The sequence below is a fragment of the Panthera uncia genome, chromosome B1 (genome assembly GCF_023721935.1).
Source record: "Panthera uncia isolate 11264 chromosome B1, Puncia_PCG_1.0, whole genome shotgun sequence".
Taxonomy (NCBI): domain Eukaryota; kingdom Metazoa; phylum Chordata; class Mammalia; order Carnivora; family Felidae; genus Panthera; species Panthera uncia.
Window position 1 is genome coordinate 93,020,731 of NC_064811.1, and position 19,746 is coordinate 93,040,476.

Sequence of the window (19,746 nt, forward strand, 5' to 3'; positions counted from 1 at the left end):
GAGAGAGAGAGAGAGAGAGAGAGAGAGAGAGTAAGCATGAGCGGGGGAGGAACAGAGAGAGAGAGGGGGACACAGAAGCCGAAACAGGCTCCAGGTTCTGAGCCGTCAGCACAGAGCCCGACGTGGGGCTCAAACCCATGAACCACGAGATCATCACCTGAGCTGAAGTCGGAGCTTAACCGACTGAACCACACAGGCACCCCTCCCATCCCCACTTTTGACTATTCACTGCAACCACCTGTCCCAGCCTCAGACATAATCTCTTGGGCCTTAGAATCTGTTTGCTTCTTTCTACCAGAGCCCAGAGCTTTTCTTAGTTTTTATTGGATTTTTTTTTTTTTTTTTTTTTTAGTTATTTGATTCCAAAAAATGTCACTGTACATGAAGTATGAGGGCTCTTCAGATCTTTTAGGTCAAGTATCTACTGGACAGTCAGATCTCTTATATTGTCAAAATTGACACTCTCTTTGATGATCTCTTATGTTGTTTTGATAAAACCTGCTGTTCTCATCCACATAAGTCTCTGACTTCCTAACCTTGGTAAATTTATTCTGATAATTCATCTAATTTGCGTAGAGCCTATGTGCAGGGATGGGAGATGTTTGGATGGAAGAAAATACACTACAGTGCCAAAAAAAATACTAAACCTATATGGTCCATAAAAATTTATGTGTCCTTTAAAGGAGCTCTTGGTTCTAAGTGCAGTGTTCTAGAACACCTGAAGCATCTGGGACCTACGATAATATCATGAAAAGGCTTCTAAGGAGAGTTGCCAGATTTCCTCAGCAGCTGAAAGGGAAATATCATTTATTTGAACTGAAAGAGGCCTACTTTTACTTGGAGAAATGGGGGGGCAGAGTAGGTAGATAACATAGGACATTGAGGAACAAGATTCGATGATGGCATATAAAGACATTTAAATTCTGAAAACTACTTCTTATTTTTTGGTTCCCTTTGCAGTTAGGCTTCAGGAAATAACATAACCTAAAATGACCTCTTAGAATAAACTCACAGGAAGCAATTGATCGTTATGTGGCCTTTACCTTCGTTATAACACAGTTAATGTCAAAACCACCATTTCTACCTTTGAAAAAAGAAAAGGAAAGGGAACAATATAGGTTCCAGACTTACATTTGTTCCACGGGTCTGTTTGTTGTTTCTTTTAACCAAGTATAGGGTTTAAGGTGTAGCTCTTGTCAGCAAAGTCTGAATTCCTCTGGTCCTCTCTACAAACTCCCACATAAAACTAGTAGCCTCATGTTTCTATTTTTGAGCTCACAGGTTATAGAGGCAATGGAAGATCTAGGATTTTACCTGGCCACAGGATTAATATAAGCTAGTTTTTTTTTTTTTTAAATATCTTTTCCATTAGAATGCAACCACTTAAAGACAGGGATTGTATCTTGTCCACCTTTATATCCTCACACTCTGCCTGGCATGTGCTAGCTACTTACTAAATAGCTATTGAATAAGTAAAAAGTACAATCCAGTTAGAAGCATAGTCGCAGGAGTGTTATAACAAATATACAATATAAAATATACAATATAAAATTCCATTTTATTCTGTACTATTAAAACTGTATCCAAAGCATAGCATTCAGTTCTGGGTAGCACAGTTCAAGACCAGTGTTGACAAACTAAAATCAGTCCAGAACAGGTCCTCCTTAATGGAGAGGTCTGGAGATGGGGCTTCTATCAGGAATAGTTGAAGGACTGGGGAAGTTTAACCTGAGAAAGAAGAGTAAAGGGAGACATGAAAACCATTTCCAGGTATTTAAAGGACAGTCATAGGGAAGAGGAACCTGGCTTATTTTATGTTGCTCTGCAGGAGACAACCTATATTATAAAAAGAGATGTTAAGCTTTGGGGTTTTTGTATCTATACCTGTCTTACAGTAGAATGGGTGCCTTTTGATGTTGGCTGTAAAGATACGAGTGGGTGTTGTTGGATGGGAACTTTAATGGGTAAGAATCTAGATCTACTGTAAGCTCACTTTTTAACTTTTCTATTGATTAGAGATTCTTATTTCCTATTGAATATATATTCCTACTTGAATATATATGCAAAGATATATATTAAGGCAAATGTTAAACTTACAATGTATATATGTTTTTGTTTTTGTGTTTTTGTTTTTTTGTTTTTTGTTTATAGAATGGCTATACTCCTTTACATATTGCTGCCAAGAAGAATCAAATGCAGATCGCTTCCACACTCCTGAACTATGGAGCAGAGACTAACATTGTAACAAAGCAAGGAGTAACCCCACTCCATCTGGCCTCACAGGAGGGGCACACGGATATGGTCACCTTGCTTCTGGATAAGGGAGCCAATATTCACATGTCAACCAAGGTATTCTGTTTTTGCCTCTTGTTTTAGCCAAGAGTCTCTCAGATGAATGTAAAGAGAAACCAATCAAAGATAACGTGTAACAAAAAATGGGGATATATTAAAAGGAAATAGAGATCTCTTATAGAATTCAAGGACAGTAACAGTCAAGTCTTCTGATGAACAAGAAACTACAAGGAAGCAAGAAGCGGACTCTCTGCCTATATGGCTACATTTCTGAATCTTGACTTTTCCCTGTGAGTCAGTTTCATTTACCTGTCTCTGCAGATCTACTGTCTCTGCTTCTCTGTGTTTTGTGAGCAAAATGATGACCCCATAGCTCCGAAGAGGTAACATCACTTCAGTTTAAGAAGTCAATCCAGATTGCCATAGTACCTGCCGGTCATAATCCCAAATTTCAGACAGAGACAGTAAGAGTGAGGGATACAGAGAGAGGTGACAGTTCTCTGGGATCTGGCCCAAACAACTGCTTCTAAGCTGTTGGTCCATGGCCACTACGCAAGCCATTCTGGAGCCTGATTGAGCATCAGAGGCACCTGAGAGGTTGGGGGGGTGGGGACAAGGAACTCGCTAGAAGTTTGTATAGCCAACTTCAGCCTAGCTTGGGTAGTTGTGGTGGTGGTGACCAGGGAATTAGTGTTTTTAATAAAGAACTCAGTCATTTAAGCCTTTCTCCAGAAAATGGCTCCTGAGGACAAGCACATTAACTGTAATAGAGCAACAGTTAGGAAGAAGAGGAAAAGATATTATTCAAATATGAAAATATTTGGACTTTACAAGTACATGTCTGTCTATACATCTCCCTCTTTCTCTCTCTATATATATATCTATAGCTCAACCTACCTACCTGCCTGCATACCTACCTACCTATCTATTTAATGTATAGTAAAACATTATACTTACATATACTCCCCTGGAGCCAGCTGCTGAGAAACTAAAAGTTGAAGCCTATGTTTATAAGTCAGTTCATCATTTATATATTTATTTTTACTTTTTTTAAGTTTATTTATTTATTTGAGAGAGAGAGAACAAATTCCAAGCAGGTTCCATGTTGACACAGCACAGAACCTGATGCAGGGCTCTGAACCCATGAACTGTGAGATCGTGACCTGAGCTGAAATCAAGAATCAGACATTTAACTGACTGAGCCACCCAGGTGCCCCAAGTTAGCTCATCATTTAGATCTCTTAATGCTTTACGTAAGACAAGTTATAGGTTTAGTGAAAATTAAGTTTCTTAGGATTTTTCACAAACGCACAAATACGGTGTTTTCTACATCTCACCGTTGAGCTAATTAATGCTTTTGGAGACTCAGTTGTAAATTGGTCTTAATAACATTTACCAATAGGTTATGTAGCATTATGTCCTTTAGAAATAACTATGAAAAAGACAGTTGTCTTGAATGCCTCTAGAGTCCTTTTCTGTGTCTTTATCACTCAGAAATGCTCCAGTAAATCCCTTACCCTTATACACTTCTCTGTTCTCTATCTAAAGTCCTCACAGATCCTTTTTTATAGCCAGAAATAATTATAGAGTTAGCTCTCCAAAAGATATTTATTTATATTTTAACATGAATGAACATGATTAAGCCTTACGTTCAATGTATCAGCTGTCATTACAGTCTGGGGCATGGATTTCCTTGTGGTCATCTAAACCATGCCATTCAGGTGGTCATTTACCTACTGGGGATATTCTCACTATGAGACCAATGGTAGAATACTTCATTTAACATCAGTATATGAAGAGGGCAGAGAGTTTTTATTGTCCATTAAAAACAAATATGCATTTGAAAATAAACACAAGAAATCCATAAACAAATCAAGCAAAATTTTGAGTAGAATGAAACTCTAGGCATTTCATGAAACTGATCATGCAATGCTTCTGATACTGCTATTTTTAATTTGTAAAAATGGTGTACTCATATCTGGAATCAGTTAACATGTACTCTCTGATAGTATTCTTCTAAACATATTACTTCCTTTGAGGGAGTTTTATCAGTCAGTCAGTGAATATTTATGAATATTTTTGAGTTGCATACTTCACAGTGAAGAAATATTTTCAATTCTGAACCACAAACTAATTATGTTATCTTCATAACAATGATTTCAATATTAGATTTGAGTGCTGCCCTAAATGAAGGTATGAAGTATTTGTCACTAGAATAAAACTTTAGGGAATACGCTTATATATATATATTAATAATAATACAATATATAGAATCTATCTATAAAAATATAACCTTACTCTTTGGTTGGTATTATAATGAGCTAATGCAACTGCAGGTAAAAAGCAAAGCCAATAATACATTTTTCCAAAGCTTTTGAAACATGCATATATTCTTTTGCTATTCAAGACCAACTGAAATCAATAATTTCATACTCTCCAAATGATGACTTCTCAATAAGAACTAAAATATAGAAATTATATTACATTTCTTATCCCATCACCATGTGATAATGAAAAAACAGGTGTAGAGTCCACTAGGGCGTCTCAGGAAATAAGTTCCTCTTTTTGAAAAGAAGTCCTTCAACATCTTCTATTTTCTTGATTTATTAGAAAAGTTTTCATAATTTGATTTAGGTATGCAATTTTATCATAAAAAAGTGTAGAGGATTCTCATCTTGGCTGTTAGTTTGCAATCTTATATTGTAGAAAATCTATTCTGCAAATAGTATAGAAAACAGCAGATACATTTGACATGCCATTTAAAATATCTTTGAGATAGTTGATGATCATTTCCCTTCGTAGTCACTTCAATGACATTTTAAAAGACCAATTGTGTCCATAAAGAGAAATATTTTTATGTTTGCTGTTTTCATATGAAGAAACTCAAAATGAGGAAGAATCATCTGTTTTGTCCTTATATTCATGTTGTTCAAAACTTAGGACCGTATAGTATTTGTTTAGAAGGACATTTTGGGGCACCTGGATGGCTCAGCCAGTTAAGCATCTGACTCTTGATTTCTGCTCAGGTCATGGTCTCATGGTTCATGAGTTCAAGCCCCACATCAGGCTCTGTGCTGACAGTGGGGAGCCTGCTTAGGATTCTCTCTTTCCCTGGCTTTCTCTGCCCCTCCCCAACTCGCCCTTTCTTTCTCTCTCTCAAAACAAACAAATAAACTTTTAAAAAAGTCCTCTTTTTTAAAAGTTTATTTATTTATTTTGAGAAAAACTTAAAAAAAAGGTCCTTTTTTTTTTGAAAGTTTATTTATTTTGGAAGAGAGAAAGAGCGAGAGCGGAAGTGGAGGAGAAACAGAGAAAAAGGGAGAGACAGAGAATCCCAAGCAGGCTCCACACTGTCAGGGCAGAGCCCGACATGAGGTTTAAACTCCCCAACTGTAAACTCACAAAATTAAGAGTTGGATGCTTACCCAACTGGGCCACCAGGCACCCCAAGAAGTGAGCACATTTTAATGCAAAAGGTCTATCTTCCATCTCATCCTGATGGTTTATAGAACTCAAAGCTGAGCTCAGCCAAAACTATAAGGATTTCAAAGCCCCAGGCCTCAAATAAAAAAAAAAAAAAAAACTTCTTTCTAGTTGGAGAATGTTTTTCTCTCTGTACATTTATTTTTTTAATTTTTTTTTTTAAAGGTCAGAGGACTTGTCCATTTCTAGGAGTATTCCCTGGCTAGAGATCATGAATTTTCAAGAACATGGCTTAGCTGTCTCAACCTAACCTGACTGCAAATCCATGGTCGGGGGAGGCTGGTCGATTCTAATTGGGTGTGAATTGGGAAAGTGGAGGTGGGGGTGGGAGTAGGGGTGGGCAGGTGGATGGGGGCTGACAACTCAGAACATAAAGAAACTACCTCAGTATACAGCTGCAGGATGTACAGGAAGTGGATGAATATCCCAGGTATTTGAGCAATAGTAGGGGGAGAGAAACATGGAATGAATATACTGCTAACTAGCATACAGGGAAGAAACTTTTGTTCACTGATATATTCAAATACCTACAACACTTCATGGCATATGAAAGGTAGTCAGAAAATACCCATTAAATACACAAATGATTAAAGGGACTCTTTTAATGTCAGTTTTGTTTGTTAGAAACTACTTGCACATGTAGTGAGGCTGCCAGATTGTGGCATTGACTTAAACCAGCTTTTCCCTCTTCTTTCATCTTGTATTAATTCATAACTGTACTTTAGTTGCATATACAAATAATAAAAATATTTACTTGATGTGTATATGCCAAACATTTTACATAAAGCTGGCCGATTTATGGTGCTGTATATAAATGATGGGGTCACAGGGTGCCTGGGTGGCTCAGTCGGTTGAGCGTCCGACTTCGGCTCAGGTCATGATCTCACAGTCTGTGGGTTGGAGTCCCGCTTCAGGCTCTGTGCTGACAGCTCGGAGCCTGGAGCCTGCTTCCGATTCTGGGTCTCCCTCTCTCTCTGCCCCTCCCCCTCTCATGCTCTGTCTCTCTCTGTCTCAGAAATAAATAAACACAAAAAATATTAAAAAAAAATAAATGATGGGGTCACTTTTTATTTAGTATTTAGAGGAAACTCCAAGATTGTATACTATCCTTGGGTACTGGAGAAAACTGTTCTCAACTCATTTCCTGTAACCTTGTACACTTTTTACATTGAGACGATATTTTATTGATGAAAATACAGATTATTGCTACAGTTATAAAGTAGAAGTTGGTTGATTGATTATTTAAGGGAATAACTAATTTCAGCAGGTGGATTTGAAATGAATGTTGGGGCGCCTGGGTGGCTCAGTCGGTTACGTGTCCGACTTCAGCTCAGGTTATGATCTCACGGTCCGTGAGTTCCAGCCCCATGTCGGGCTCTGTGCTGACAGCTCAGAGCCTGGAGCCTGTTTCAGATTCTGTGTCTCCCTCTCTCTCTGACCCTCCCCCGTTCGTGCTGTGGCCCTGTCTCAAAAATAAATAAACGTTAAAAAAAAAAGAATGTTGTTTGGAAGCTTATTAGCTTAGTTATTTTAAGCACATTATAATATAACATAAATACATCATATATAATATAAATATTTAAGTACATTATAAGTACCCAAATGTAGAAAATGTAATTTGTTATTGAAAGTGTTGATTAACTTAGAGAATAGGTCATAAATGGAAAGACATATTAACTTTGAGGGTTTGTCTTAGATATCAAAAGTTGCAGGTTCTGGGAGACCCTGTGAATTTTCTGGGATTTTTTTAATAGCTATGACATTATAGATGATGAAATATATTTTCTTTTCCAAATATACCCATTTGCTTCCCTTCTCTCTTTAGAGTGGACTCACATCTTTACACCTTGCAGCCCAGGAAGATAAAGTGAATGTTGCTGACATTCTTACTAAGCATGGGGCTGACCAGGATGCTCACACAAAGGTAAAGCAAATCACCTTGAATACTGTGACATGTTCTGAACTGGATAACTCCCAGTAGCCCCCATTTAGGTCACCCAAGTCCAAGCCCCTCTCCTCAAAAGTCCATTCTGAATTAATTATGACTCTGTTTTGCTCACAAATCTATAACGGTTCTCCAGTTTTGCTGGAATCGAGTCTAAATGGAGATGGTGATATCAGGACCCTTTAAAACAGTGCTGGCTTAAGTCCACCCTCTCTCCCTTATTGCTTCTGCCAGTCAAGGTGACTTTGCTGTTTTCTTCCTGTGCTTACTTGCCTCCAAGCCCTTGCTCTTAAACTGGCTTTTCCTTCTCTATGCCATGAAACTTTTCAAGCCCACCTAAGCTACATTTTTCATGTATCTCTTCCACATCCGGCTATCAGACTCCATCTCTCATCTCTGTTTTCAGATTCAGTTATTTGTGTCTCTCTTGGGCCTTTGTCAGATGAAGTCACACACGTGTCTAATTCCCTTTGCTGAAGTTCCATGTGCTCTGGGATCTGCTTCAGTCCATATTTGTATCCACAGAAAGTGTCAATAATCTGCTAAGTAATACTTACACAGTGGAATAGAATTTCTACCCATCATACCATAGTTGAAATTCTACCTAATCCCTCTCTCCTTGAGTATTAACCATTAAGAGTACTTATTTATTTGTCTGTCTGTTTATTTATTTATTTATTTTAGCTTGGTTACACTCCTTTAATTGTGGCCTGTCACTATGGAAATGTGAAAATGGTCAACTTTCTTCTGAAGCAGGGTGCGAATGTCAACGCAAAAACCAAGGTAAAATATGTGTACTCATTTTTATTTTCTGTAAGCAGAAAGCTTCTGCCTTGTGGACGCTTCACTAGCTCACCATAGCTACAAATGTACTTTTTTTCTTTGTAGTTCTTTCTGAAGTGATTTTGAATAAGCAATATAGTTTTGTACAATTGTTTGAGACTTTTCATTCTCATAACCTTTGACAGCCAGGTAGGTTAGCTTCAGAACTACTTTTATTGTAGAGTTAAAGTAGCTCATATCTAGTTAACAATTTACTGCAGAATACAATAAAAGCCTGTTAGAACACTTTGATATTCTGGCTGATTCTTCATGTTGTTTCAAGGCCTTGGCCTGTCTTCCTGTCACCCCCTCTTTCCACATGAAGAAATGTAGACATGCAGCCTAGACCCTGAGCCTTTCTTTTTTTTTTTTAATTTTTAAACTAATATTTATTAAATGCAAGCTGTGAGTCACATATACATTATATATGACTTTATTTATATTAAATCATTTAATCCCTAAATAACCTCATAGTCAGATGCTAGTCCTATCTCCATTTTACACTGTGAATTTAAATAACTTATCAAAGGTCACAGAGTATATATTGGAAGAATTGGAATTCATACTCAGACAGTCTGCCTCAGGGCCAAAGCTCTCAAAGCTATGGCATAATGATCTAACTTCTACATCGCTATAGGTCATTAATGTCAACTCACTGTACCTAAAATCTTATCAGTCATCATTCAGTCTCCTACCTGACATTTATTCCATGCTATGAAATCCTTCTCTTGACTTCTCTCACCTAGTCATCCTTTTCCTTGTTTTCGAGTCTCTATATTGTGACCTGAACTAAGTTGCCAGACGACCACTTCATAACTTCCCTACAACTAAACTAGCTTATCAGTGCTTCACTTTCTCACAACAGTATTTTCCTATACTACGCCCTGTGAATAGCAATAGTGCTTCCCGTTTAAATGTGTGTGTACAACATTTTTATTAGCAGTACATACCTCTAAATCTCTGTGTTTTTATTGGTGATGCATGATAAAAGGTTGGGTATGTTCTAACCACCTCTTCTTCACCCTTGAGGGAAGGATCTCGCCCTCTAAATACAGAGGATATAGCTGAACACAGGACACTCAATATCATGTAAACTTTAAATCCATTGTATTTCACTTAAAAAATGTTTATTACCCTGTGATACCTTTCGCTTGTTTCTCCCAACTCCCCACCCCCTGCCTCTAGCAATCATTAATTTGTTCTCTGTATCTATGAGTTTGGATTTTGTTTTGTTTAGATTCCGCACAGAAGTGAAGTCATATGGTGTTTTCTTTCTCTAACTTATTTCACTTAGAATGTTGCCCTCCAGGTCCATCCATGTTGTCGCACATGACAAGATTTCATTCATTTTTATGGCTGAATGATTTACATTGTGTGTGTGTGTGTGTGTGTGTGTGTGCAATTGTATTTATTTGTTCATTCATCCATTGATGGGCACTTAGTTTGCTGCATATCTTAGCTATTATAAATAATGTTGCAATGAACACGGGGGTGCAGATATCTTTTTGAGTTCATGTTTTAGTTTTCTTATAAATACCCAGAAGTGGAATTTCTGAACCATATGGTAGTCCTATTTTTAATTTTTTGAGGAACCTCCATACTGTTTTCCATAGTGGTTGCATCAGTTTACATCCCCACCAATCCCACCAACTCTGTCACATTTGGACTATCACGTGGTAATGCTTAGTAAGGCAATGGTGTGTAAGGCCTGGGTTGCAAGTTCTCAGGGATAATGCAGAGCTGACCTGAGCCCAGATGTTTTTTCTAGTGGCAACTGAAAGGTCCTACTCAGCAAAACAAGGTTGGAGCATGACACCATACTTCCAGGCACTCAAATTGTTTCAAGGGAAAGAGAAGTGAATAATATAGCTACTGCTACGATGCATAATGTAACTTGCAGCTCCAGGTTCTTTGGTCCAAAGAAATATGTAATTACATGTTTGTTCATTTAAGTTTATATATCAGAAATTCTTTATCGCAGCTATGTGAGTGGGCTCGACTAAATTAGTGTGAGCGCATTCAAGAGTTTTCAAAGTCATCGTTCAAAGATGCTAATAATTAGAAACGTAAGTTTTGGAAGTTAGTCTTTTTATGTCCTCTTAGAAGCAGAAGCACAATCATGTCTGTACATAAGCATATTTACAAATGAAAAATAGTTGTTTTTAAAATCATAACTACTACTATTGATATTTAAGATTCAAAACTTCTCATGTGACTCTGGGAGGAACAGCTGCTGCCTAGATTCTGAGCAGTTCTGGACTTTTCATGAAATTGTACCTGGAGATCATGTAAAAGGTCGAAGATGAATGCTTGGGTATTAGCACCCAACCCCATTTCTGCTGAGTCAGATCACACTTAAGCGTACAGGAAAGACATTTTTTTTTTTAATGTTTATTCATTTTTGAGAGAGAGAGAGCTTGAGTGCAGGAGGAGCAGGGAGAGACGGGGACAGAGGCTCCAAAGTCGGCTCTGCACAGACAGCAGCAAGCCCGATGCTCAAACTAAAGATGAGCTGAAGTCAGACACTCAACCGACTGAGCCACCCAGGCGCCCCCAGGACAGACATTCTTATTGGAATCCAGGTCTTCTGAGAAGAATAATGGTAGCTCTGCAATGAGACCTTGGTGGAACTTGAAAACAGTTACTGTAGACTTTTGTTAAGTGTGTCAATGTTGAAATAAGATTTACAAGCCAGACATATTGTCTAGATAACGTCATTTACCCACTTGGGGTTTGATATACAATCACATAGACATTTGGTTGAGAGAAAAATCTCATTTAAAATTTTCAAGTTTTTAAAAATTGAACTGTGTAGATTTGACTTGCTTCTGGAAGAAAATATTTCTTTTAATATGTCTTCAGAGGAGTGGACAGATACATAAATCAAAAGATGTTCTTTTAATAAACACTTCAGAATTTTTTTCACATCAAATGGCATTTTTGGAAAAGGATTTATGTTTTCTGCCTCACATCTCATGTAACTATGGTTACTAAAAATTTGTTTTGTTGCTGTGAAAATGTAAACATATGTACTGCCTTTCCCCTCAAACATTCATGATTTGGTATAAGAACTTAGAAAAGTGAACTTGTTTTATGGGACTATTAGTTGCTTAAAATTAAAATGAAACGCTATAACATCAGCTTGAGGTAACCCAGATTTGGTTAATTATATGATCAATTTGCGAAAAGGGTTTAGAACTTCAGCATGTAAAAGAAAATTTTCTTTGTGAAATATTATGCAAAGATCATAGAATTCTTCAATGAGAAAGAAAAAAAATACCAAAATAATGTTTCTTAGCATATATAACTTTAGATAAATCAAAGTTACACAGACAACACATCTGATCCTTCACCAGACTTGAAATCTTGGCCATTCCCATTTTGCAAATGAGAAAATGAAGGGTTAGAGGGGTTTGGGGATATGCTAAAAGTTGGTAGAACTGGGTCAAGAGCTCCTAGCAGAATGGGCCTAAGACCATGGGTAAGCTGCAACCAAATGTTCATGTAAAAGTTTTTGAGTTCCTCCAGACTTCCCTAGCAAATATACTCATGCACCAGAAGCTTCAGGTAAAGGTTAAATTAAGTCAGGCCCGGGAGACATTTTCCTGGCTATGATGTCCATTGACAACTTGAAAAATGTGAGCTCTTGGGGGCAAGAATGTTACTCTGACATTATTAATTTATGGAAGCACAGTGTCTCTTATTTAGCACATAACATGTGGTTAGTAAATGCTTGTTGAACTTGGTTGATACTGAAGAGGTGAACTAAATTTGGTTGGTGGAACATTTGTAAACACAATGGAAAGGAAGAATTTTTGGGAAAAAAAAATATCACTACTTTATGCTTCTCAGATGTCCATGAATTACTTTATTTGAGAGCAGAGTCCCTGCAATAGTAGGTTTCTCAGAGTCCCTGTAATCGGTTTATATTTCCAGGTTGCCTGGGGTGATTCCATTGCAGGGATGAATAGCAAACATGGCAGGGCTGATGATGTTCTAGACTGAAAGGCTCTCAGACTGATAGACTCACACACATGTGGGGACATCCCCATGGACAAAAGGGCCACAGCAAAAGCATAGAAGGAATCATGTGGCACCTTGTGCATACAGACACTTCATGTAGATAGGAGTAGTATTGGTCACGAGGCAGCAGTGACACTAGATAAAGGGATATATATTCCTACAAGTTCATGGTATGAATCGACTACTCAGAACCCAGACAATGGGGTCTCAAATATATAGATGAAATTTTATCAGGATGAGGCAGGGAGATAATAAAAAAGTAGTCTGATAGCCATTGGCCACTGTGATCTATACAGGTTCTGAACCTAGAATGATCACAAAGAAATGATTTAACTGTTGTTTTCCATTTAATCACCTCTGACACAGGAAGAAAAATATTCATTTATTCAATCATCTATTCATTCAGTCACTCATTATTTATGGGACACCAACTATGTACCAAGCACCTTCACTTTTAGGATGATAACAAAGATTAAAAGACAAATATAAGGTCTGGTATCCGGCACAAAGTGAATGTTCAATGAATAATAGATAGTAATGCTTTGTTGTGCCTCCAAGGATTCTGGCGCCCTTTGTTTAATTAACATGAATATGCAACCAACCTGTGTCTTACCTGCCACCCGCTGGAGTCCTGAGCAAGACTGACTTCCCACTAACCTCACCAGCAGCTCCTCACAAATCACGGATTACAGAGCTTTCAGCTATGAGGAAGTTCAGACTAGGATGTTAAAAAGAACCTAATTCTTAAAGTCATTTTTTGTTGAAAGTGGGCCACTCAGCTTTCAATGAAATGTTCCATTCTCTAAGTGTGCTCTTCTTGGGTCAAAGCTGCTCTCTGAAAGCAAGATTTCGATTTACTTTCGTTGGTTTAGAACCCCTAACGCTGGCCCAAAGATTATTAGAAAAGTCCTAACAAACAAGCAGTGGCTTGTGAAAATATCCTGTGCATCTTTCCGTTAAAAAGATTTTGAGATTTTACTCTTTCTTTTTCCCCGGGGAAGAAATCATTGTGATAATGCCCTTCTGTCATTAGAAATCTCTCAGCATACCCATTTTTAATGCTAATTAGTTAACATATAATAATAGCTATAATTTGGAGTTTGTTAGTCTATTTCATCAGCTAGTCTTTTCTCTTCGTTTAGCAGACCATAAGGTGAGAGGGAGTATTTGCCGGTGAGAAATGGGGTGGTGGTGATACTGCGCTCCAAATAAAAGGCATCCTTGATGGATTTGCTGTAAATAAGACTAAGAGACTCAAAATGAAGGCTAACCTAGTTTTCCTTCTCCCGCTGCAAATCTATGGTCGGGCCATCGTCGCCACCGTCACCCACAGAACGGCTACACGCCTTTGCACCAGGCCGCCCAGCAGGGCCACACGCACATCATCAACGTCCTGCTGCAGCACGGGGCCAAGCCCAACGCCACGACCGCGGTAAGGCAGACGCCGGCTGCCCCTCACCACGCTGCTGCTTCCTCCTCCTCTGCCGCCCTGGCGGCCCCTTGTCTGAGCTGAGTTCAGACACATCCCCCTTCGATAAACCCCCGCACTCTGGAAAGCCCGGGATTTCTGGAAAGCCTTTCCAGAAATCAGCGTGACTTCTCCGGTAGTGCTTCCCGGGGAGGGAGAGCCGTGGGCCCGACTCGGGCCGTCTCTCTCTCTCTCGGGGGAGTGGGGCCCTGCGTCTAGGCTGCTGGAACGTGCTCTGCTTACAGCTGGCGCTCAGATGTGAGCGCGAGTCCGCCCCTCCCGCCCGGCCTTCTTAAGGGAGCACAGTTTGCGAGGCTGCTGGCTTAGACAAAGCTCTTCGGGATGTGGAGCCATTGAAATGTAAACTAAGCGGTGCAATTAAACAAACCGGGATCCCCAGTGGCCTGGGCTGGAGCCTGAGTTGCTGGCTCGCGCTATTTTGCTGCACCGTGAGCTGTGTGCACAGCTGTAGCTAAATATGTTACTGAGTTCCCTGTGGTAACATCTTACCTGCAGCAGATGGCCTGACCTCTGATGAGGAGTAAGAATATTTGATACTTGCTAATAATTTTTGGAGGCATCCTTCTCTGATCAAGAGGTACTTTCCTAAACACAGTGCATTATCTGTTGGGATGTTTGACAACCTTAGGGTTAAAGCGTCAAGTGCTTCTTATTAGAAGAGCAGGCAGATGCAGCTTGTTGTGTTACCATGGTGACCTGGGCTATAGTCTAAAGAAGTTACAAAGAGATTCAGCTGTAATGGTAAAAACTAGTGATTTTCCTAAGCTGTGCCTTGTTTTGGAAGGAAATGCTGGCTCATGCGGAGCAGCCGGTGAGCTCATTGGCTCAGGGCGCAGTCCTCCCTCTCAGTTCTCACTCTTTCTCTCTTTCACTGTCTCCAGAATGGCAACACTGCCTTGGCGATTGCTAAGCGTCTGGGCTACATCTCCGTGGTCGACACCCTGAAGGTTGTAACGGAGGAGGTCACCACCACCACCACGGTGAGTAAAAGGAACTGATGGGCTTTGGCTCCATTGTGTTGGTTTTCAAGCCACACACTTTTCACGTATAAAACGCGTTGAGCTTTTGGTTTTTGAACTTCTTTTGGTGACTATATTGCAGAACATAGAAGTATGCAGATGTAATAAATACATTTACACAATGGATACAGGGGTTTTAGCTTCCTCTAGTTAACATCAACCCATATAAAATGTAAACATAATTTTATTATATTTAGTTCTCTCCCCCCCCCCCCCCCACTGCCCCGGACTGACTTCTTTGTCGTTTCGCTGCTCTGCCCTTTCACTGTAGTTGGGTGTGACACCTACTGCGGGCACAGTTGTAGGACACTCCACAGCAAACTTCTGATCTTAGCCATGAGGTCACTCCAGCCTCTGGAAAGACCCTCAACCTCCAGATGCTGGGCTCATGACTGGATCAAATGCATTCCCGTGAGAACAGTTCATCCTCACTTTCTTATTTCTGATTATTCCTTTACTCAAAAAGAAAATTGATTGTACTTAGTAGGTAAACTATATCTGTATCATGACAGAGTATATATATATGCTTAATTTTTTTGTATTGCTTTGAATATGACTGCTGATTCTTTAGGAGAAGCGGTGATAATCACTGCCCTTTGCCAGAGAAGCTCTAGGAGAGTGAAGGCTATGGTAATAGTGAGTTGTAAGGCTCTCTTACTATTCAGTTGGAGCAAAGCTTAAAGGAGGCCTCGGAAGAGGGAGACTCACAGCCGAAAGTGGAAGTGCTATTCTCTTTGAACTTACTTCTTAACCTTTTTTTCTTAAGCATGAACTCTAAGAACAACAGCTCTTTAATTTCTCTTTTTAAAATAGAAAAATAGAGCGACAGTAGAACATTAGATGTTCTTTAGAGACAATAAGATCATAAATCAACACAAAAAAAGTCTGGATGGGGTTCTAGTAAATGTCTTAAGCGAGCAATGATGCATATAGTTTTAGAACACTTGTTTATTTTGATAGATATGTGGAAAAAGAAAGGAATTTTATTCTTCAGACTGACACCAAGCCCCTGTCAACATTGAGGTAGATGGAATACAGTTGGTTTGATGTGAAATTTTAAATAGAGTGGAGTATGATTTATTAATGAACTGCAAGACACAGCCTGAATTTAGATGGGAGATAATAGTACTGCTTGTTTTCTCAAGCAGAATCTTAAAACCTTCAGCTAGTGCACCACAATGTTTTGTTTAAAGATTTAAGGTATAGCTTCAATAAATTATATAGGAGAAAAAACAAGTCTTGCCACTGCCTATCACTGTACTTCTCAATTGTTATGTGTGGCTGAATCTTAATGGCTTTTTCTTACTAGATGATTACTAGAAGAGGAAAATCTTCATATTAGGAACCTATAATATGTGTCTTTATTTGGAAACTTTGAAACAATGTATAAATCACAGATAAGTAAAATCTTGCTTTAGTGGCAAGATTTAGTGGCCAAGCACATCAATTCTTAGAAGTCATGTTTTCTGTCAACTTTATTAGCTTTTCCATACTCTGGTTATCACGTACATACATTTTTATCAAGTGACCACTAGATGGCAAGCTTGCTTTTTTTTTTTTTTTTCCCTATTTGATCTGCTTTTCCATTCATTTCTTTAAGTAACTCATTTTTTCAATATTTATTAGATAAAAAATATGCCCTGGGGTCTGTGCTGAGTACTGAAGAGTCGTTAGTGGTGAAAACATTACCACCACCAACCCCCTCCCCTCCCCAACCAGCAGCTTAAAGTTTAATGGGAGTGGAGAATGAGGCATGTTTTGTAAGAGTATAAATTCTTCCTTAACATCAACAGAACTGTGGGATTTACGTGTCTGGTTTCAAAGGGACTCTAGGCTCATAAATATTACTTAGAGTGAATGATTTTAACTGTATAGTTCTATATTTGAAAACAGGAGCAATTAGCTTGCTAAATGCTATCACTAAACAAGTTCAGATACCTTTCAGAAATTAGACATGTGGTCATATCTCTACCACATGTAGCTCTAGTGGAATACGAAAACTACTCTTAAAGCTGTGGGCTTTTTATTTTTTCTGGTAACTATGATTCTTTACACTGCCTAGCTGAGCATTTCCTCAATCACAACCACTATACTTAGAAATCAAGTTTCTAGGTAAAAAGCCAACAAACAAATGTAAAACATAATAGCATGTTTGTTTTTAGTTGGGATGAGAAGTCATTGCCTACAGTAACTAAACAAGTACCCCCTTTATCTAAATAGCTAATTTTATTGGTAACATGTTTGATGCTGCCCTATTTTTGCTTTCTGCCTCTCGGTATTGAATTCTTCTCTTAGAATTGTGAGTTTTATTGTTTCGTGAAATGGAATTTGGGATTAAGGATTGAAAATACGAACTTACTCCTATTTATTATGTGGGCCTTCTTACTTTGCACTTCCTCTCTTTAGGAAGAGATTTTCATTCATACTTTTTTCACATATTGTTATGTGAAGCATGTTATCACATGTTAACATAATTTTAATGATATTAAAAATTAATATTTAGCGATTACAGATATGGCAGGCATTGAGGGTAGATCTAGGATTCAAATTTAGGTTGTGAGATTCTGAAGACCATGTTCTTAATCACTCTGATGTAACTGATCTTGACTTTACTAAAAGTAGCTTAACATGAATTTTGTGAAAGAAGTATTTTAATCTAGGGGTGCCTGGGTGGCTCAGTCAGTGAAGCATCTGACTTCAGTTCAGGTCATGATCTCACGGTTTGTGAGTTCAAGCCTCATGTCAGGCTCTGTGCTGACAGCTCGGAGCCTGGAGCCTGCTTTCGGATATTGTGTCTCCCTCTCTGTCTGACCTTCCCCCGCTCACGCTCTGTCTCTCACTCCTTCAAAAATAAACAAACATTAAAATTTTCTTTTAAAAGAAGTGTTTTCACCTTATTTTCTATTAAAAACAACCCACTTCAATAGTGTTCTTTGTTGATTTTCCTGGAGGTATCATATTCAATATTATTTTCTAAAGTCTGCAGATTCACTAAGGACAATTTGGAACTACTCACTGGTGAATAGGCAAATAGCAGAGACCATTTAATAATTATGTAAAATTAATAAAATTAAATTTAATGTTACCACCATTTAAGTGTAATAGTTGAATTACAGCTACACAACAAATGTACAAATTTCACATAAGTAGATTCATACGATGTGCCATTTGAGCAGCCATGTGAGTTCTCTTCCATGAAAGAAAGTTTCCCATGCTAATCCTCCTTCCAGAGTTCTTTCCCCCAAAGTATGAATAAAGTCATTGTGTAGAGAGAAGAGTAAGGCGGCAGTCTGTAAGGGAGAAGCCACTGCTTCAGAAATTTCTGAGACATTCTGGAGTTGTGGTTTGTTTCCTTAACCTTTGCTTTTCTAACTTTACTTTGTAAGACCCAGTGGGGGATGTGAGGTAGTTTAGCATTCTCCCAGGATTACAATCATTGTGTGTTTGCCAGAATGGACATCCAAGTGTGGGGGACACATTTCTGGCATCAGAAGCCGACAAGCTCAATTACCTAAAGCAGTTTGGAAGACTGAGCTATGACTCATCCCTCTACTTATTGATCAGCTGTCATTGATTATTTGTGTTATTTACATAATTTCAGAAATGATCGTGTTTTAAGTTGCATATAATCACTGTTGTGTAGACTAAAAATTACTGATTCAGCTACTAAAATAACAATGACATCATAAATTACTGAATAAGCTACTAAAATAAAAATGACATTATATTTACATTAGCATTTAAACATTGGGGAAATTTTTGACAAGAAATTAAGGAAATATAAATATGCAGTGTCCTAAATCTTATCTAATGCTGTAAGTCATTTCAAACAGGAATCATAACAACAGCAATGCAATAAATCCATTTGAAGTTACCTGACAACTTTTGAGGTGGAGTCAAGATCTTTTTTTGAATACAGGTCCATTGACTAGAAGAAGGCTAAATGATCATTCTTGCGCAAAAAAACATCATTATGACATACTATGTTTTATTTGTGTATATATCCTATATCTATATCTTGATAGTATGTCTTGATGTATCTTAATAGATAGTATCTATATCTTGATAACTATATCTTGATCTAAATACTATCAAGTATATTATCTTAAGGCAACGTATATTATCTTAAAGCTTAAACATTATCACGTATATTATCTTAAAGCAATGTATACTTAAAGCAAAGTATATTATCATAAAGCAACACTATGCTGAGTGCAGAACCTTTTTAAACTTTTGACATACTTTTTTTTTTCTTTCTAATCTTCTGTAGAATTGTTTCAGCCAGACCTGAGTAGCACTTATTTTTGGTGACTCACCTATGTTGAGATTTCCAAACCATTTTCATTAGTTTTTATAGAAAAATATTATTTACATACTATTTAAATTATTACAGGCATTCTGTTAACATGTACAATTGGTATAAATAGGTTTGGGAACAAAACCAAAATTATTTATTTATTTATTTAATTTTTTTTTTTTAATATATGAAATTTACTGTCAAATTGGTTTCCATACAACACCCAGTGCTCATCCCAAAAGGTGCCCTCCTCAATACCCATCACCCACCCTGCCCTCCCTCCCACCCCCCATCAACCCTCAGTTTGTTCTCAGTTTTTAACAGTCTCTTATGCTTTGGCTCTCTCCCACTCTAACCTCTTTTTTTTTTTTTTTCC

General features: G+C 38.1%; 1 protein-coding gene across 2 annotated transcripts in view; it reads left to right on the top strand.

The window, feature by feature from the left end:
- Positions 1 to 19,746, top strand: part of ANK2 (ankyrin 2) — a 254,755-nt gene that overhangs the window by 144,328 nt on the left and 90,681 nt on the right. For both annotated transcript variants that reach the window (XM_049631065.1, XM_049631064.1), the window contains 5 exons: positions 2,152 to 2,349; positions 7,601 to 7,699; positions 8,405 to 8,503; positions 13,899 to 13,997; positions 14,936 to 15,034. In XM_049631065.1, coding sequence (XP_049487022.1) covers positions 2,152 to 2,349; positions 7,601 to 7,699; positions 8,405 to 8,503; positions 13,899 to 13,997; positions 14,936 to 15,034 — 594 coding nt within the window. The remainder of the gene's footprint in view (positions 1 to 2,151; positions 2,350 to 7,600; positions 7,700 to 8,404; positions 8,504 to 13,898; positions 13,998 to 14,935; positions 15,035 to 19,746) is intronic.